This window comes from Scomber scombrus, chromosome 23 (assembly GCF_963691925.1).
Source record: "Scomber scombrus chromosome 23, fScoSco1.1, whole genome shotgun sequence".
In the NCBI taxonomy this organism is placed as follows: Eukaryota; Metazoa; Chordata; class Actinopteri; order Scombriformes; family Scombridae; genus Scomber; species Scomber scombrus.
In genome coordinates, this window is record NC_084992.1 from 8,564,265 (window position 1) to 8,585,003 (window position 20,739).

At 39.2% G+C, this 20,739-nt stretch overlaps 2 protein-coding genes across 3 annotated transcripts; one reads left to right on the forward strand and one right to left on the reverse strand.

Moving 5' to 3' along the window:
* The first annotated feature begins 6,081 nt into the window (after positions 1 to 6,081).
* LOC134005622 (protein mono-ADP-ribosyltransferase PARP14-like) lies at positions 6,082 to 13,205 on the forward strand. Its single transcript, XM_062444549.1, has 7 exons — positions 6,082 to 6,328; positions 7,386 to 7,534; positions 7,667 to 9,691; positions 10,131 to 10,367; positions 10,564 to 10,788; positions 11,560 to 11,620; positions 12,007 to 13,205. The coding sequence occupies exons 1-7, from the start codon at positions 6,154 to 6,156 to the stop codon at positions 13,101 to 13,103; spliced, it is 3,969 nt and encodes a 1,322-aa protein (XP_062300533.1). The 5' UTR covers positions 6,082 to 6,153; the 3' UTR covers positions 13,104 to 13,205.
* Positions 13,206 to 15,771: 2,566 nt separating this feature from the next.
* On the reverse strand, positions 15,772 to 20,000 carry myadma (myeloid associated differentiation marker a). Of its 2 annotated transcripts, none has more exons than XM_062444604.1 (2): positions 19,889 to 20,000; positions 15,772 to 18,053 (listed from the first exon to the last, which is right to left on the reverse strand). In XM_062444604.1, exon 2 carries the CDS (start codon positions 17,914 to 17,916, stop codon positions 17,068 to 17,070), a length of 849 nt encoding a protein of 282 aa, XP_062300588.1. In that variant the 5' UTR covers positions 17,917 to 18,053; positions 19,889 to 20,000; the 3' UTR covers positions 15,772 to 17,067. The 2 variants fall into 2 exon arrangements, with proteins under 2 accessions (XP_062300588.1, XP_062300590.1); XM_062444606.1 differs by having other exon boundaries at positions 19,884 to 19,939.
* Positions 20,001 to 20,739: the final 739 nt, after the last annotated feature.

Sequence of the window (20,739 nt, forward strand, 5' to 3'; positions counted from 1 at the left end):
ATTGCCATCTCTGGAGATTTTAGTCATGTCTCCCTCTTAGTAAACTTTTCAAAAACTACTTTCTTCTACTTCTCTGTGTTGAACAATACACCTACAAGGAGGGTATGTTACCATAATGACTAACTATTAATTAATGATGTTACCCTAACAACAAACCCTGAATTACAAGTGACCTTAAGGCCTTGCTCAATGACAAGAAGAGGGCCTTTAGTTCTGGTCACAAGAAAGATCTGCGTGTATAAGGCCGACTACAGGAGGAAGGTGGAGGACAAATTACTTCAGAGCAGGGCAAGAGAGATGTGGACTAGCGTGAGGATGATCACTGGCTACAAGCAGGCTGACGCACAGATACTGGATGAACACAGAATCAAACCAGTTGAATCAGTTTTTTTTACAGGTGTGACTTAGGGACTTAGCCTCCCCACAGCATCACAAACTCCTCTCTACTTTATCAGCCTTTATCCTCCACCAAGTCTGTTAGGCCAGCTCAACCATTCTCCTGTGAACCGCCCCATTCACTCCTCTTGCATCTCCACCTAACCCTAACCCTAACCCTTTTATCTTTATCTCATCAATACTTATCGGTTCTTTTTCCATTACAAAAGCGTTGCTTCTTTTTTAAAGTTTCAACTCACCACATGAACTCAATAATATCTCACTGGAATTAAATTCTGAAATATTTTAGGGTTAATCTCTACTTTTATTCTTTAATTTGACTCATCAGGGCACCACCTCCTTTTTAGTGATAGGATTAAATATGTTTGGATGATCAGTCTCTGTCTTCAGATGAAATGTACAAAACCTCAATAATATCATCATTAAATCATAATAACACTTATAGTGATTCCTGCACCACAAGACCAACCATGGAAATACCCCATTTAAAGGTAAACGTGAACTATGGGTGTGTCTATTTGCAAGCAGTAATGACGGAGTTTAATTCATTGACAAGTGAACTTGAAAGAAAACAGAGGCATTTCAGAGCACACTGTTCACTCAGGTGGTAGCAAGGCATACAGAGAAGTGTCATACTTATTAAAAGTGTTTCCATAAGTTCAGGTAAAATGGATGAATACCAACATCCATTATTCTTTGAAGCCCAAGAACTGACAGACACAGAGATACAGAGGATCAGGAGACATTTTCAGATAAGACGATGTTCTGGTGGCGGTGACTGTGGAGTGATTGAAAAGGTTGGAGACAACACCTATAAAATCTGTTTTAAGGAAAAAGAAGGTAAGGCATGACATTGTGTTGGACTGAGTTATGTGTAGAATTTAGTCTGCAGTTTGAGCTTAAACATAAACTTCTGTTGGAACTTTGTTGTGTTTTACAGACCAGGAAAGGGTTTTGCAGAAGGAGTTTTACACTATCTCACTTCCTTCTGGGGAGCTTCATCTGACTGTAAGCCAAACCAATCCACCTCAGACCCCTAAACCCTCTGATCAGCCATCGACGAGTCATTCACAGGTAAGATTACATGGTGTTATTTACCTTAGGTAACTTAGGCACATGTTTTCATAGTTATTGTAAAAATAAAAGTCATAGCCAAATGATCTGGTCAGACCAGTTTGGAGGGACTTCCCAGCATAGTCTTGTCAGTTTCAATGACAAATCTTTTCTTGTAATTTATGTAAAATCAAATACAGTAATTTGATTAGACTTACATAGATATAAATTAGAGAACAACATACAAGGCATTGATAAGATTTCCAAGACAGATATTTCCTCCTGTATAATCTGAGAGACAACTCCAAAGCATTCAAAGTCTCAGAGAAGCAGCTTTCTGCTATTAGCTGCAAGGTGGAGTGAGACTTTGATGAAGAGGAGGCAGTGGTTAAGGGGGATGTTGGGAAGGGGCCTGGAGGGGCATTTGCATTTAAGAGCCCCCTTCCTTCAATATTTTCACTGACCATTTCAGTGAAAAATAAAACCACTTTCTCTCACATATTTAAATGAATACTATTTTCAAATCCAGTTTTCCTTCAGCAGAAGATTAATGGATATTCATTTTGTATCTATACATGGTATGCATAACATGTATCCTCAATGTGATGTGAATGTATTTTATTTCCAAATATTACCATTACATTACTTAAATTCAGGCAGGTTACTTGTGTGTTTTGTTTATTTTTCTTTCTTGGAAGATTGAGTTTTTACAGAATGTTCATCAGCAACACTCCTGTGAAGTGCAGAGGATACACATTTCTGATAAGAAAGAACAGGCTGGTGGAGCAGGGGAGTTGACCCAGGACAATTGTGATTCCTCCATGAAAACTGGGTTCAACAGGAACTTTGCTGTGCAAAATGGTAAGTTGGTAATTTGGACACATTTATAGTCATAAGACATCTTGCCCCAAAATACTATGACAGTGACATCTACAGACTGTGGCAGCTTTTATTATTTGTTGTTGATGTACCTGTTTCCTCTTATTCTCAGCAACTGCATACCATCAGGGAATGTACTTTGCTATAGACACAAGCTTTTCAGCTAATCCCACCTTCACCTAATGTTTGTGGCCCTAGTCCTCTCTGCTGTCCGTGTGTGTGTGTGTGTGTGTGTGTGTGTGTGTGTGTGTGTGTGTGTGTGTGTGTGTGTGTGTGTGTGTGTGTGTATGTGTGTGTGTGTGTGTGTGTGTGTGAGGAGCTGAGCCTCTAACTTGGTTAAATACAGACAGAAAAGGAGAGGACAGAGAAGCTACTGGACAATAAAGACTCAAAATAATGGTAGAAAACTCTCAGCATAGTTTTTTCCGTTCATTTGGCCTAGGCACTGCAAAGAAAACACTTAGGGCCTGATTTACTAAGATCCCAAATAAAGAGTACTAAATTGCTTGCACAGTGCAATAGTTTGCACGATCAGTTTGCGTGTGTTTTGCGAGTGATCTACTAAGAATAACTGCATAAATGAAAACAGGTGCAACAGGGTGGAGACAGCAGTATTTAAATGAGGTTTTGCGGGTCTTAATGGAGAGTTTGGACGAGCAGAACGCCTGCAAGCGCAAAATGAAATTTGATCAGGTTCTAGTGGAAGAGGTTAACACATACAACACCAGAGATGACCTGTATAACTACCAATAAACTAGATAGTAGTAGTAAAGTAGTAAAGTAATGTATTTTGCTGATAGTGTCATTATTGTCTTCTAGAGACAAGGATTGTCGTCTTAGGAAAAACTGGAGCTGGGAAGAGCAGCCTTGCAAACACCATATTTGGAGAGCCTCTGTTCAAGATAAACCATTCTCCCGCATCTGGAACAAGTATATGTCAAGCTGAAATCAAATCCGTCAATGGAAACACCATTACCTGGATCGACACTCCTGGGTTTTTTTGCACAGGGAGATCTGAGGAGGACATGAAACCTGAGGTAGTGAAGTGTATCACTGAGTGTGCTCCCGGGCCTCATGCTTTTCTCATTGTGCTCAAAGTGGAGAAATACACTGTGCAGGAGAAGGATGTCATCAAAAAGATAAACCAACATTTCTCAGAGGAAGCTTTCAAATATGCTGCTGTTGTCTTCACTCATGGTGATCAGCTCTCTGAGGGAGTAAGAATTGAGGAATTTGTCAGTCGAAATGAAGATCTGAGTGATCTGGTGAAGAAGTGTGGGGGCCGGTGCCATGTCTTTGATAATAAATACTGGAAAGACAACAAAGATAGCTACAGCAGCAACCAGTTCCAAGTGGCAGAGCTACTCAAGACCATAGAAAAAATATCTGAAGCAAACAATGGAAGTTGCTATACCAATGAGATGCTAGAAGCTGTGAAAACAGAAATCCAGAGAGAGGAAGAGCAAATTAGACAGTCATCAGGAAACATGACACAGGAAGAGATTAAAAATAAGGCTAAAATCAATGTTTCTGACAAGATGTTGGTCAAACTTTCAGGTGTTGCATCAGGTGCATTGTTAGTAGTTTTGCTTGGTGTGGCAAGAATGGTGACATCAGGAAAATGTCAGTTTTCAGATTTATTAAGGCTAGCAACAACAGCAGAAGGAATAGCAATGGTTGCAAGTGATGTGATAAAGGGCAGTCAGATGGGATACAATGCAGCTGAAGGAGCAGAAACTATGGGGGAAGCTGTACAGAAAACAGTGAAGGCTGTTTTGAATCAATGAACCAGATTATGTTCACATATGAAACATTACTGATACTGATTGTACATTTTAAAATGGGTCATATTATACACACTGGGGCTCAACTGGGATATTTTTGCATGATTTACAATTCAAAAAAATGTCTTCCTGCTGAATGTGTCTGTTAATACATTAATAGACCAATTAAACAACATTCCTGTCAAATTGTACCTTCCCACGCATTGTCACATCATCACCTTGAAATTCAATGAAAAGTGCAGCCACTCCCTCCTGACACATTCCTCTATCCAAAACCCAGACAAAGATTTAATACGGGTTAGGGTTAGGCTTAAAAAATAAATGAAAGCAACTAGCTGTAGTTTTTGAAAGTGATTAAAGATGGTAACTATCTAACTATTGGCAAAGAAGTAAAACAAAAAAACACTCAAATTTAACATGTTATTACTGAAATAAATACATCAATGATGTCACATGGGGAAAAGAGATGATGTTCCTGTAAACAGCAATGTAAATGATGGATTTTACAATTATCATATCAAACGTTCAGACAACTTTTTTATTATTCTTATATATGGTAATTAACATTTATGAATAAAGTGATGTACACTCACCAAGCACTTTATGTGCAAACTAATGCAATCAAATCTTATAAATGTAACATTTTTGGTGATAATTCTACTTTATGTTAATTATTGTGGTCGTAGTGGGTGGTGGTGGTGTACTGGAGTACATTATATTGAACAATGTACCTGATAATTGGTTTAATGTACTGTATGTTAAAACAAATAAAGATTGATTGATTGATATTCCTTACTGCATATTTGACAGTTGTAACCATTGGTTGCTTTCTCTGCCTTTGTGAAGTATAAGAAGTGTCTAACTGTGCACACAGTTACGGTTTCTGGGACCAGAAGAAAATGGGAGTATGCTACAGCTTTAACTGTCTGAGGTGCTGTCATTTTACCTCTTCTGCTATCTTGAATAATTTTAATAATCATATTTTGACTTATCAGTAGGCCTGGTGCACCCAAAGCACTACTACGCAACTGTAGAAGCTTTAAACTAGAACAAAGCACTGCAGAATGCTGACATCTGCTGGGCAAAAATCAACATTACAACAATTGATAGCCATATTGGAACATCACATCAGGTCTGTGATAGTCATGTTTGATTTAAATAATTTAAAAAAAGTTACTTGTATATTTAGAATTATAGTGTATAAGAGCTGTGACTTCATTGTTCATTTAATGGTTTAATTTGCATTGCAGTTGGTTCATTCCTGAGTTAAGCGTTGTATAAATTCCGCTACCAGGTGGTGCTCAAGAGTCAATGAGACACGGGTTGTTAAAGTGTCCAGGGAAGAAGAAAAAGTTTTGTTAGGTTTTTTTTTGGGAAGAAGAAAAAGTGTTGCACATAGCATGAGAGTAGCAGCTAATGTATTTCATAGACATATATACGTGTATGTGTATGGTTTGTTAAACAGCTGAGTAAACATACTGGTGTACTGGTACTGTCACCCCTCACTTTATCACTTCGATGTCACGTCTGGTATTTGGTACTTTCCCTTTCCGATTGTGTCATTTGTAAATTTGTTTCAGGACTTGTAAAAGTGTTTAGCGTCTTGTTAATTTGTTTTCTAAAATTTAAATTTGTCTCAAACTTTATAAAAGTGTTAAACATTTTGTAACATGTTGTTTTGCACTTCCCGGCCACCGTACTGTTTTATTACTATATTCTAACAATGTTATAATGTTGGTTTGTGATGAACTGCCAGACATCCATCCAGTTGGACAAAAAAAATCCTTACTGTCGTTGTCAGTCATGAAATACATAGAAACGTGACTGCTGCCTCACAGATGTACAACGTTCCCCGTATGTTTGTTTGTTTGGACTTTCCACCTCCAACCCAACCCAAATACCGTGTGACTGAATTACCTCCGCTCCCCTGTTGTCACTCAGTGTGCAGCTCCGTTTGCAGAGGAAAGCAGGTCTGGACACTGCGCTCCTCTAACTGGATACCGTAAATGTTTAGTTTTACCCATCTTTTCACAAGAGGACGATGGGTGATTTGAACAAATTTCCCGTTTTCTTCGACTGCCGCAGCTTGCCCCCAGAGCAGGAAAAGAAGATAGAGAAGTATTTCCGTATTCACCGCAAATCAGGTGGAGGTGACTGCGGATCACTGATAAGAGTGAATGATGAAGTTTACAGGATAGCTTTTAAATATCAGAAAGGTAGGACACATGACGCACAATATATTCACGCATTTAGTAGTTTATTGTCTGAACAAGTGGAGGACCAGGTCTAAAATTGTTGACATTTTGTTACCGCTGATAGCAATTAAAAGCAATTACATAAAGATTTAGAATTTCAAAGTATGTATTTCTATTAAAAATATTCAGCCAGTGATTACGCTCATTCAACAGCATTTTGGGTGTCAGTTTCCTGAAAAAGTGAAACATACCTCCAAACAGTGCTGATAGAGTTGTCTGTCTTCAAACAATAATCATGTTCCCAAAAGAATATTGGTGCCTTTTTGTTTGTTTGTTTTGCTGTAGTCATTCATCATCATTACATCATGTATCCCTACGTAATGCACTTGCAATGTCAGTAAAGAGGACAAAATCCACAGTCCTCCTTTTATACAAAAATGCATTTTACTTAATGAGCCTTCAGCTATCCAAAGTACCTTTAAAGTCAGTCTTTTCCTCTTTTAGACACAAAGAGGTACTTTTTAAAAAAAACAATAAATCTGACTAATTCAGAATGCTCATATTATACTCAGATTGAACTTGAAATACATTTTTGCTGAAAACAAGGCTTGTGAATTTGATGCCCCATCACTTGCATTGTAAGTGCATTAGGAGGTCATGAGCAAGAGGAATGATTACAAAAAGGAAAACACTGTTGTTATCAGATTAGACATTTTTATCTTATAGATTTCAAAGGAATGTAGCAATAATAATCCACAGCAAAAGACAAGGTCATTTCATTTCCTGCAACAACTGATTTGAAACTATTGACGTCACTTGATGTAAAATCAGATTAAGCTGAATACCTGTTTACCTGACTACATGACACACAACAAAGCAGGATCTCATGATGAAGTGTTGTATTGTGGTGCACTCTGTGACAGTAAGGATGTTCGATTAATTTTAGTCGCCAGGCAAAAATTGAAAGAGGTGAATAAGGAGAGAAGTAAGAAAATAAGACGGTAGATATGACAAATGTAAGAAGAAGAAAAAAGAAAAAGAGTCAAATCAAGAACGTCAGCTGCTTTTTCTGTCTTAGACCAGCACGCAGTTCTGCAGAGGTCCCAGCATTCAGTGGAGCTTGGAGATGGTCCACTGGTGTTTACTGTCCGAGGCAGCCTGGAACCTCTCTCCTCCTCTCCCAAATCCACCTCAACTCCAAGCCAGAACTTCACAACTCCAGCTCAGGTTAGCACAACGTTTGCAGCATCATCAATGCTGTATGTGAGAATTTATTATCAGTTTTTACGTTTGGGGGTGTGGAGGGGGAATGAGAGTAAACTGTTCTGATTATTAAGAGGAAATCTCTCTGCTACACAGAGCCATCAGCCCATTCCTGGCTCAACTCCTCCATCAAGTGGTGAAGAATATGAACTACATTTTGATGCTTATCTCCTTCGCTACCTAAAGGAAAGTCCCAAGGCTCGGAGAGAACTAGAGGAAACACTTGCTTCTGTGGCATGCTCTGCTCAGCTTTATCCAGAAGACGGGAGGGTTTTAGTGAGGAGATTAACCCAGCCTGGTGCTGTAAAAGGAGATGGAGTCAAAAAGTGGGAAGATGAGGTGGACAAACTCTTTAAAGGTTTACAGGAACGCTACCCCTGCCATTTTGAGTTTAACCCTCACAAAATGAAAGCTTTGCTTCAGTACCGCAGGTCTCAACAGATTATAGATGAAGTGAAAGTGTACAGTGAGGCTGGGATGGCTGTTGTGGTTGGGGAACGATCTCAGATAGATGCCAGGTTGAGTGATATAGAGAACAGGCCATCTGTAAGGGAGAAGCAAATCAGTACTTGTCAACTGGTTGAGGCCAAGCTTCGCCTACTCTGGAAAGACATTGAGCACTTTTTGCGACAAGATTTTCCAGGAGTTAAGGTGACAAAAGGAAATGCAGGACAATTATTCCTAGAAGGCTCTGTGGAGGAGATCCATAAGGCAAGAGATTCAGTCTATGAGAAGGAGAAATTAGTGTTAGAGAGATCTGTTTCTGACATTAGCCCACATCTTTTGACCTTCCTGAGAAAGTCATATGGAGATCCAGGAGCTCTAGGTGACTTTTTAGGGGTTGGTGACAAGTTGGAAATAGAGTTAAGGGACACAGAGCTACGCCTCTTCTCTCTCTTCGCTGATTATCTTGATGAAACAGAAAAGGCACTGCAAGGCAAGTTCATGGAAGTAAATATTGATCTTCCTTACTGCTCTACTGTGCCATCTGAACTTCAGTTAGAACTTATATCGAAGGAGAATGAGTTAAACCAAGGACGATGTAGGGCTCAGGTCATTTTTGGCTCAGGCAGCACAGTGTGCTTACTGGGCCACACCAAAGAGGTTGAAGAACTGAGAGAAGCTGTGACACTCTTTATTGTAGACCAGTCTAATGTGCAACACATAGTTGATCTGCCTTTCCCAGAGTTAGCAGAAAAGTTACCAGATTTGCTGCAGCAGCATGGTTTTGATTATTCAGGTGTTACCTTCCACCCTTTAATGTCTTCCTCTGAGTCCATGGTGATGTTGGAAGGACCACCCAGTAAAGTGACATTTCTGGACTCCCATCTTCAAGATACTGAGACATTAGGGACAGAAAGATATTGTGTTGGTCATTCTCAGTTTGAGGACCTTTATTGTAAAGATGCACAGCATTTGACATCTTTGAGTTTGAGTGAAGAAAGCACAATATTTGCCAGCTACTGTCTTCATGATGGGCTCCAGGTGCTGGTGTGTCAGGGTGACATCACCAAACAGGATGCTGATGCCCTGGTGAACGCTGCAAATGAGGATCTGGACCACTGTGGAGGGGTTGCTGCTGCACTGAGTAAAGCAGGCGGCCCTGAGGTGCAGAGGGAGAGCAGTGCAATAGTAAAGCAGGTGGGGAAAATTCCTACAGGTGATGTGGTAGTGACGACAGGGGGGAACCTAAACTGCAAGAAACTGCTGCATGCTGTTGGGCCTGTTGGTGGAAAATCAGGTGGCAAAGAAAGGGTCTTTCTGGAAAAAACTGTCAAGTGTGCTCTTAATTTAGCAGAAATGATGGAGTTCAAGTCGATAGCCATGCCCTGTATCAGCTCTGGTATATTTCGTGTCAATGTCAGAGTGTGCTCAGAGGCTATTGTTACAGCTGTTAAAGAGTTTGGTAGTCAGGGAAGGAGAAGTCTGAGCAGAATCATCCTGATAGATACCAGGGAAGAGGTGGTGTGGGCAATGCAACAAGCATGTGACAGACTTCTCCAAGTTATAAGTTTCCCAATGGACTTTGCTGCCCAAGACACTGGAAGTGGAACCACTGCCGGAGGTGCTGGAGAGAGTGTCCACGTAGAGGTCGTTCAGGGAACCATTGAGAGCCAGCAGGTGAGAAACTCAGCTGAGGTGATAAGAAAATTGTTCAAACCTGTTAAGACTAGAGATTCTCATATTGTGTAAGTGATTATATTGGAGTGTAAGAATTGTTCTCAGCACTGTAAAATTTAAAATGTTTGGAATATTTGCAGGCGTTTTTCCATGAAAAATGAATTGGCATGTTAATTGGTTTTACATCCTGGTTTTGGTCCTCCAATATTACACAAAAATACTGAAAGCGGAAAATTACATGTCTTTTTAAAAGTGTTTAAAAGCGTATGACAATTAAATGTGTTCTTAAGGGGGAAACCTACATTTCTTCCTGTGGCTATCAGTTGATTAACAATAAGAAAACACCCTAGGGAATAATGTGAGAGTGGGGAAACATATTTGCACAAATAAAAAGCAAATAAGTGTTCAAACCCCACCATCTCTGCTGCTCTTTTGCTAGGTCGATGCTCTGGTTTCTCCAATGCAAGGCCACAATCCTCTCTCTACACGTATTGGAAATGCTTTGTTCACAACGGTTGGAGTTCAGCTGGCTTCAAGGTTTAGAGAAGAAGCGGCAGAAGAAACGCTGCCTGGTGAAACAGTCATGGTGGAGGATTTGCCTGCACTTCCATCCAAAGCAGTGATCTTCCTCAACCTGTTTCCTTGGGGTAATGACCCAAATGGGACAGCAGTCGAGGTGAAACAGTCTGTTAAATAGATACATATGTGTATAGGAGTGTGTGTGCATGTCCCTAGTGTGGGTTTGGTGTGTTAGAATACTGTCATATCTACATCAAATTAGTAAATTGTAAATCATACCCTCCTCTCCTTTCTAATCTAAGGGGGTGATAGATTTTCAAGAGCTTAAGTTTCCTATTTCTGACTTTTCCCAGGTTCTGAGAATGGCCATCAAAGAAACCCTGACTTCTTGTGAAAACAGGGGATTTGATTCTGTTGCTTTCCCTGTACTCGGATCTGGGATTGCCCTGCGTTTTCCTGAGAGCGTGGTCGCCCAGGTTCTACAGGAGGAAGTTCATGCTTTTAAACTGAACAGAGCCAGAAAAACACCGTTCCTGGTCCGCATCGTCATCCACCCCCATGACCAAGAGTCTATCATGGTAATACAAATGCAATGTATTAGAAGCACTAACTATTCCAAATGATATTCATGGACTCAAAGTCCAAGTGCAGTAAATTCACATTTATTACACGTCTGTCCTAAAACAACAATCCGCTGCCTAGATGACCTTTAAGAGATCCCTTCATAATGCACTTTCAATATATCAGCCCCAGTCCTCCAACCCTGCATCAATATAATTAAAAGTTGATTTGAAGTGAATATGAAATTCAAATTACACTTTATGTGACTCATTATCTTCAGATCAGCTTTGAAATCAATTTTTGCTCAAAATGACAACTGGGGCTTTTGTCCCTCATCACCAGTCAAGTTTAGACACATTTTCTCAATTGTATATTGAAAGTGTATCATGAGGGATATGTTAATATCCAGTATGAACAAGAGGAATGATTACAGCAAGAAACACGTGTCAATATTCATTTGGGCAGCTGGTTGTTGTTTTAAGTGACATTTATAAAATTGTGAACCTATAGTTTAAATAGGTAGGAGAAAATCTGTTGTTTGTAATTTTAGTGAAACAGCAGTGCAGCAAAGGCTTTAGTCAGCTGTCTGTCATGAATAACATTTTGCAGAGTTCAACGTGTCTTCACTAAAGATAACTGGTGCTATTCATTTAGTGTGTTTAATACTGTTTTACAAATGTCACAGTTTGATGGCCTGAAGAAAATGTTCACATTATTAACCAAATTCTACTAATATTAACATACTCTGGATTTTGGTATTTAAGTCTATACTTTCTTTGTGTCTGCAGGCCTTCAAGTGCTTCCAGGAGATTTTGAAACTCTCAGAAGATGTTCACCAATCAGACCAAGGTGGGTATAGATTTCATACAACAGCAAAGACTTGGAATTCAGTCCAATGATGCCTTCTGATAACTAAGCAAAAAAGTGGAGAAGAAGTGGAGAAGTTTTAAGCCAATCTGTTGCATATTTCTGAAAAGTGGCATTTGGTGTGATAATACTGTGAATGGTCAGCAAAAAAGCATTTGCTGTTTGCGTGAATATAAAAGAAGATTGTTGTAGTGGACAATTTAACTGATTTTAGAAAATGTATGACAGTTATACTGACTAATTCACATTATAGACATATATGTCATATGTCTTTGTCCAAAAAGAAATCCACATCTGAAAGCTAATAGCTAAAGAGAGCAAAGGAGCAAAGAGACAAATGCACTTACCAGAGTCATATTTTCTTTTAGTGTCAACAAAGAGGATCGTCCTGCTGGGAAAAACTGGAACAGGGAAAAGCCACCTAGCCAACACCATACTTGGAGAGCAACTGTTTGAACCAAATGATTCTCCCAACTCTGGAACAAAACAATGTGTAACAGAAACAAGATCTGTCAATGGAAGAAGTATCACTTTGATTGACACTCCTGGGTTCTTTGATGTAGAACGGAAAGAGGACGAAGTTAAGGATGAGATAATGAAGTGCATCACAGAGTGCGCTCCCGGGCCTCATGCTTTTCTTATTTTGCTCAAAGTGGATAAATTCACAGAGCAGGAGAAAGATGTCATCGCAAAAATACGCCAGTGTTTCACAGAAGATGCTCTAAAATTTGCTGTAGTAGTCTTCACTCATGGTGGCCAGCTCCCTAAAGGGAAGACAATTAAGGAGTTTGTCAGTCAGAATGAGGATCTGAGTCATCTGGTGAATGAGTGTGGCGGTCGGTGCCACGTCTTTGATAATAAATACTGGAACAACAAACAACCTGATGAATACAGAAGCAACCAGTTTCAGGTGGCAGAGCTACTCAACACCATAGAGAAGATGGTAATGGAAAACAATGGAGACTGCTACACCAATGAAATGTTGCGAGCAGTGGAGGAAGAAATGCAGCACGAGGAGAAGAGAATTAGACTCTTATCAAAAGAAATGTCAGATCAAGAGATCAGAGAGCAGGCTAAAGTTAGCGTTTTTCAGAAGTTTCGGATCAGACTGGCAGGTATTGCAACAGGAGTATTGTTAGGAGCTATGCTTGGTGTGCCAGCAATGATTATGTTAGTTGTCACGGCTGTGATGACAATGCCGACAGCTGCAACAATAGCAAAGCTTGCAATGGGAGCAACAGGAGGGGCATCAGCAGTAACAACTGGATTAAGCATAGGTGCAGGAGTTAGTGCAGGAGTTGGTGCCGTAGCAGGAGCAGTAGTAGGAGGTTGTATAGGATATCATGTAGCTGATCAAGCAGACTCACCAGGGGAGGCAGCAAAGAACACAGTAAAGGCTTTTAGTGACGTAGGTAAACAAGCACTTCAACAAACACTTCAAATAGTAAAAAACAACAAAAAGTGAGGAGAATGCGCCACTTCTCACACATAGTTGAAATAAACTGACTGCTAAAGTGTTCTTTTTCACTTTTCTGTTCTATATAGTACTTTGATTCAAACACTTTACAATTTGCCTCTCCCATTCCCATTGTTGCTATATTTGCTGCTAAAATTGTAACATCTACTGAATCCGAATTAGTCACATACACTCTGTCCATCTTGGATCAAAAATTCAGGCAAGAGAGGGACACAAATGCAGAAGTTACTGTAGTGTATCTTCTTTTTCCAGCTATTCTTACAAAAACAGCAAACATTTGACCTTTAAAAGCTCTAAATATAGGAGTTATAATACAGGGCAATGAAAAGAAGTATATTTTTATATATACAATGTAAAAACTGAAGCTGATCAAGACTTATAACCAGATGTGGAGAGGGAATGCTCTCAGATCTTCTGCTGATTTCCATTTAGAGACATCCGAATTGGCCAAAATGAGATCATTAACATTCACAAAGTCATCAACAATCCTTTAATCCCGCCAATATTGCTTCTCGCATTCCTGCCAAGACTGCTCAACAAATCTAATTCTCAAAATGTTAATAATTCCATTTTTTACAACATTGAGAAATAAACATTTAAAATGCTGCCCACTGTATTTAATTGCAGATGAGTTTGCAAACTAATTATTTTAAGAGTACATTGTTTTTATCAATCAACCTATATCATGCAAATCTTAATTTGAGATGTAGCCCTTTTACCAAACATGCATCACTGTTCTCTGCTGATGGGGGGCCTGCTGTACCATTTATACTTTCACCCCAGGTCCTCAGGCAGCCTGAATCAGACTGTGGATTACACTCGAGCTAATATAAGCATGAGTAGATATACTGCAATGCAGAAGAGTCATTGATGTGAATAATTATACAAAATGGTTGACTCTCGCATTTTGTCTTCTTTTCATACTTCAAGGCGGTCTCAACTTTGATAAATGTTTGCAAAGTCAATATTATTTGCCTTAAGTTATACCAGTATCTTTAGTTACCTAAATGTTACTGTAGTTAAACATTGTGCATTAATGTTTAATCTGCAGATTTCAATGTCATACAATCAAGATGTACTTACATTATCTCAAGAACAATTTTAGCTGAGGAAAAACTGATCATGAATGCAACTGTTGGGTGAAAATGGTGTTAAAAATGAGGTGCAGTTTAGCTATAACGTCAAAATGGTTATGCTAAGGTCAGGGTAAGAATATGAGGATATCTGTCTGTTCCAAGAACAGCTCAGGGATGGGTTTGCTCGTGAACAAATCATGTCAAGTTAATGTTTTTAAGAAATACGTGGTCTCTTCTCTGAAAATAAAGATCACTTTCTTTTTACCAAGATATTGCACTACAATCTCCCTGACATTGAGAATGTGATTTTTGTAGTGTATATTTTACATATCATGAGTGAAAATACTGTATACTGTACATTGTAAGTATAAATAAATGATTGTTTCATGTTTTTTCTCACACAAAGTCAAACCTGGTGACACAATGGAACATTTGGCTTCAGTCGGGGGTATGAAGTTACGTACACCATCATCCTGCACACAGTATAGAGGTGAAACAGGTAACATAAATATTTATGGTAATTGTTCATCACATGTCAGAGTCTCAGCCTGTGAGCAGGAATGTTCAGGCAAGGCATCTGCCACTAAGTGTCAAAACAGTTTTACTTCTGTAGTTTTCTACAATGGCTGCAAAAGTCAGAAGTTTATATTAAACATATCTAGGTTAAAATTGTGAATTTCAAAGTAAAGTATTCCAGAATGAGCAATGCTCCAGAGTATTATAACTTCACATTCTCTTTTCTATATTAAAGATTTGGGTTGATGTTTAACATAATCCTTCTCTTGCTTGGTAAATTTCTCCACTTGAAGTAAAATTACAAAAGCATGAAGCCTAAGAGAACACTCAGTGATACACCTCATTATCTCAGGCTTCAGTTCCTCTTCAGGTCTGTCTGTGTCAAACAAACCAGGAGTGTCGATGAGCGTGATGCTTCTTCCACTGATAGATTTGGTTTCTGTTTGACATTGTCTTGTTTCAGAGTTGAGTGTATGGTTGACCACATATGTTAAACACATCAAATATTGTGTTAGCTAGGATACCTTTCCCAGCTCCAGTTTTTCCAAGTGGGACAATCCTCCTTGTCTTTGTCATTAGAAGAGAATAATGTCTCATAATTAGTCATGTAAGTTTGTGTCTTTTTGCCCCCTCACAGTGCTGTTTAGTTTCTGATAGAGTTTTGCCCATTGTGTTATACTGCAAAATCATAAGTTATTTGTGCTTTCAGTCATATTATACATTTTAAGTTATAGTAAGTTTTTGTTTTTTTTACATTTTATGACATCCATTTGAAGATTATTTCTTCCTTGTGGCAGAATACTCATTTATGATTCATTGTGGAATTGTGTAAACAGTTGTGAGGTCGAAGAGCATTATCTCAGATGTTAAAACTTTATTCAGAGTCAAAACTTTGGATTAAAACAAAAATGACTATGGTCTAAAATTCTTCACTAGACAACCAAATATAAGTGAAAAGATTTAACCCACTGTCCATGTTGTTAAAAAGGAGTAACTGCAGAGTCGTTATTATAATGACGAGACAGCCTGTGTGAGACTGTATCTCTTTTACACTTATTTATTGGATGTGTTAACAGGGCGGGCTTCAGGTTAGGAAAGGTAAGCAACTGTATGAAGCTCTGAAGTAAAAGGGGTCATTATGAAGTTTAGACATGAAACATATAAAATGATGTTGCTATGTGTGTAAGAAATAATTGTAAATGTGCTGCTCCCCTGTGGACTAGAGATTAATGGACTGTTCCTTACCTGAAAAACCACTGCTACTGCAGCACATCACAGTGAGGATTTTAAAAGAGGCAACCATATCAGTTTCTCTTTCTTTTACAATAGTGGTTACAGCAGATGTGCCTGACTGTTTTTAATACTAACCAGTTGCTGCTGCTTTTGCTGTGGCTTCTATTATTTTCAGCAAGTCAAACCACGCAAATCTCCCACATTTTGATTATATCTAAAGTTTACCATTAATAAGCTGTTTTATGTGTAGTTGAAGGGTACATTTTGGCATAATTTAGGTACAAGGTTTGAAAGAAAAACTTGTAGTTACTATTATTGTATGGTGCGCTTTTTGATGGATAAGAGATCCTTATCTCTCAGTGCACAGTGTCAGCAAATAAAAAAGGAGGTCCAAATAAGATGGAGCAATGATGCCATGTTGTAATTGTCTTTTTATCTGCATTATGAAAATCACAGATCACATGTGCTTTCAAACTAAATATTTATTGGTTTAACTAAAAACTTTGTTTGTTCAACTTACATTCTTTCAAATCGTTCAATACTGATACTTTATTATCAAGACAAAAGAGGACTACAATATTTTTTTTCCCCAAAACCTTAAAAATAGAAGACAATAAGGACAATGAAGAAATCTTTGTTTTAGGTTGTGATGAAATCAAAGTGTTCATGTATTGAACATGAAGCTTCCCCATCAGTAACTGAAGAGTTCTTGTGTGTCTTAGATACAGTAAATAAGTTTCTCCTGCTGTTCTCTTGTGTTCCAGTGTCTTTGACTTCATTGGACTCTAACAGCGTTACATGTTTACTTTGATTTTGTCACACCATCATGTTAAATATTTCATGTTCTGATATTTCGTGACATAATAAAGGTAAACTCACATTTGAGGTTAAATACTGTCATTGCAGATATCTAGGCATTTAAAAAAAAATTAACATACATACTGCAAGCGAGCATTTTGAGCTTTCCTTGTTTCAACAAGACATCTCATTTGGCCATTAAGCTGTATAATAGACACCAGAAGGGAATATTCATGTGTATTTTGTCAGAAATAAAAAGCCACTCAAGCTCTTAGCTTTTTTCTGTTCTTCATTACTCAATATGTCTCCCTCTTTCATTCCCGTTCTTCTTACACAGTGACAAACACCAGCCTGGCAGTGTAGGCCAGGTCCGCAAGGTAAAGCAGGAAGTTGAGCGCAGTGAGCACTGCCACTGCGATCAGGTTTGTATCGTTGCGTCTACCCGGGTGCTGTTTGCCAAACTGGAACACTGGCCAGATGATGGTAGCAGTCAGGTACATGATAACTGCCAGGAGGGCGTACCCTGACAGGAACTTGGAGAATGGGATGGGGAGACAGCCAGTGCACTCGCCTACACACAGCACCACCACAGCCATGGAGAGGATGAAGCAGATGCAGTACACTGCCATGCACCACTTGAGTGCTGCATGCCAGTCATATGACACAGGGTTGCTGACCAGCATGAAGATTACACAGGCCACAAAGGTCTGGCACACCTTTAACAGGCCCGGAGCTGTAGCCATGTAGCCTGTCACCTCTCCTGGCCTTGCTTTAGACAAGCTCACCTCCCCCATGTAGGCTACCGCAGCCAGGCAGGAGAAGACGGTGGAAACGATGCGATAGTCACGAGTCTCACCGTAGAGCTGCTGGTCCTTGATGAAATAGACTGGGAAGATGATAGAGGCAGAGAGGCAGAGGAGGGCGGCATAGCAGGCGATAGTGATGGGGAAGTTGGTCCAGGACACTGGGATGCGGGCCTGGAGGCCGAACTGCTCCACCAGCAGGACCAGCAGGGTGCAGGCGAAGCTGAATGCCCAGCAGAAAATGCACCAGTCGGCCATGCCTCCATGGGGAAGGTTGGCTCCATGTGCTGCAACACTGAACGCCACGCAGGTGAACAGCACGGCAGCTAAACGCACCCACAACAGCTGGGAAGTATGAAACACAAGTAGTGGCATGATGGGATATCACAGACAGTCAGGAGCTGAAAGGGTCCTCTGTAGTCCAGCAAGGAGTAAGATGAGTTTTTTTTCACAAAATTAGAGATCTTGTGCTGGCTGCTTGTCAGGTGCTCTGTTGATGTTAGTCATGTATTCTGCAGAGAGATAATAAAAAAGAGAGTGATCAGAAGAAATTGAAGCAGCATTTGGTGAAGTGATGATGTGTGTTTGTATCTTAATGAAACACAAAAACTATAGGGGGCTTTATTTTATAAGATATTCTGATTCTGATATCTGATTTGTAAAATACTGTAGCCCTAACTTAAAGATGTCTTAACAGCCCATGATGTAAAAATGCCTAATTGTTGTCTGAGTTACTGTCAAAAATGTGCTATATGAGTTTTAGATATTTTTGCTAAATATTACCGACAAGGTTTTGTGTCTATGGGCTGATTAAGGTCTGATGAATTGAGGAAATGAAACCTTGAAAAGTCATGAATGATTATCTACTTAAACAACAAAACTATAAAGTAAAATGGTGAGAAATTGCAACACCAAAGCTCTAATTAAATTCATAAAAAGTTGTTCATCTCTAACTGGCATGTCTGGGCTGAAACTAAAGTTGTGTAAAGACTGTGGAACATGTAAGGAACCTCGGTAAGCCACTCAAGCTGTAACCTGTGCAGGGTAGGTGCATTATACAGGAAGTGGAAGTTTCCGTGCTTTTAAGCCTCCAGGGCTTGGAAAGTCCCCCAGCATAAAATGGAACTGAACTGTTTTACATTGGTGCCCTCTAGTGTCTAAATTGCAATAGTTGCAGCATTAAATCTTATTTGTGTAGCTTAAAATAATACAGCAAAAATCACAGATTTGCCTCAGAGAGCTCAACACTGCCATCCACAACATACAGTGTTGTTGCAGGGTTGTTGTTTTTTTTTTGCATTTCTGAGTTTAATACATTACTCTAATGTCCTAATGTGTTGTGAGTGCAGATGCAACAGGAAGGCCATGACTGCTACTATACAGGTCCAGACATGGTGCATCTTAAATGGAAGCATCATTGCTGGAGAGAGGTGTGCTTCCGTTTTCTGCCCATACAAAGCCTTAACTTAATAAGTGTTGCAGCCATTAACTCCAATACTACTACTTCCTGTTCTGTGCAATGACTCAATAAGGAAGCAGCTCTGGGGAGCTAATGAGCACGTCCGCAGGAAAACAGACTAACAATTCAAACCAAATGAGCACTCAATCAGTGTCAGATACAAAACGAAGCCTGGAGTTTGCTCTTTCAACTGAGACCTAAGTGGATGATACAAAAACCTCTTATATAACACAAGATTTGATCCATTACATTTAGGTTTTCTGCTGAAATCTGTCAAATACTGCATGCTTTCATCACTGAAAGGTGTGACAGATCATGTCTGAGCTAGAAAAAACATAGCTGCTGAAACATAGTGAGAAAGGTGTGGTTCTGTGGTGTATTTCACCTTTTACCCTCAGTGCTGAAAGGAAACCACACTTGGGGCTGGTTTTTTTGGTTTGCAATTTCACATACCATGCATACCTTAGAGTTGGTTCTTAATAAGCTTATAAACAAACATGTGCGCAACTGTTGTAGCTTAAATGTGACAATTTCTCGTTTTATACCTGCATTAAATGATGGTCTAGATGGAGAAAGCTTTTTAAAATCGTTCTATAAGCAATAGTCAAAGCTGAAAGAAGACGTGGCAGCATTTGATACCATACGAGATACGACCTCTCTTTTATGTTATATTCCGTAAAAAGAACACAATATGAGTCTCTATTGAGATATGAAGTTTGTGAGAAAGAGGTTTACATCAACGATACCGTTACAAATAGCGGACATACCGCGCCCTGCTCTGTGCCATTGTCTCTGTGCCAAAAATAGACTATGACAAACACTAGCTTCAAATCTTCTGCATTATCTATCTAAGAGAGGAGAAAATGACAGCCTGAAGATTGACCTTACCGATTACTTGGCTCGAAAGTATCTTTCATGTTTTTGAAAGCTTAAAGTTCCTGAAACATCGTGCGTACTTGGCGGCACATCTCCTCTCTCATCCACTAGTACCTCGCAGTAAAAGATCCCACGCCCAGAAGTTGCCATATTTGGTAAAGTAATGAAACGCTCCCCAAGCCTCAGTAAGGTCATTGCAATATCTCATATTGCGTCAGTTAAAATAACAGAAGTCTGAGTCAAATTCCGATCCGACATATTGATCGCAAACCAGGAAAGATATTTCGAGTATAGATTTGGGAATTGCTTCACAACCACTTCTTAATTTAGTAATCAAGTTTAGAAGATTTGGAATAGCCCGTGTGAACTTTTTATTAAGGTCTATTCTATTGGGTCCTATTGTTTAAAAACCTTAGTTGGCTTAGTTGTAAGTTAAAAAAAAAATTGGTGTCATTTCCCTGCAAGTGTGTGCATAGGAAATACATGTTCCGTAATTGTTATAGCCTAGTTTTTTTTAATTATTTTTTTTTAAAATACAGCACCAAACAATAAAGGAAAGCACATAATGGATATTGTGGGTTTTTTTTTTTTTTTTTTTTTAAAGATTTCTTGATGGGGCAAAACATAACAAAAAGGTTTAGGGGCATATTGATGTTTGGTTTGGATATTTTCTGCCATAAGCCATTTGGTTACATTTCAAACCGATTTAAGAAGGTTGGAGCATTTTCCCCTTTTTTCACTTATAGATATTCTTCTGCAATGTTTCTAGTTCTATTAATGCTGCATGTTGTTTGTAGTATGTACTTTCAAGATAAAACTGTAGCCTGCCTGAATCCCCAACCTGTGGCATCGAGATTGCAGAG

Coding starts and splice junctions, on each gene's coding strand:
- LOC134005622 (XM_062444549.1), top strand. CDS start 6,154: ATGGGTGATTTGAACAAATTTCCCGTTTTCTTCGACTGCCGCAGCTTG. Junction 9,692..10,130: donor GAACCATTGAGAGCCAGCAG/GTGAGAAACTCA, acceptor CTCTTTTGCTAG/GTCGATGCTCTGGTTTCTCC. Junction 10,789..11,559: donor ATGACCAAGAGTCTATCATG/GTAATACAAATG, acceptor TTGTGTCTGCAG/GCCTTCAAGTGCTTCCAGGA.
- myadma (XM_062444604.1), bottom strand. CDS start 17,916: ATGCCACTACTTGTGTTTCATACTTCCCAGCTGTTGTGGGTGCGTTTA.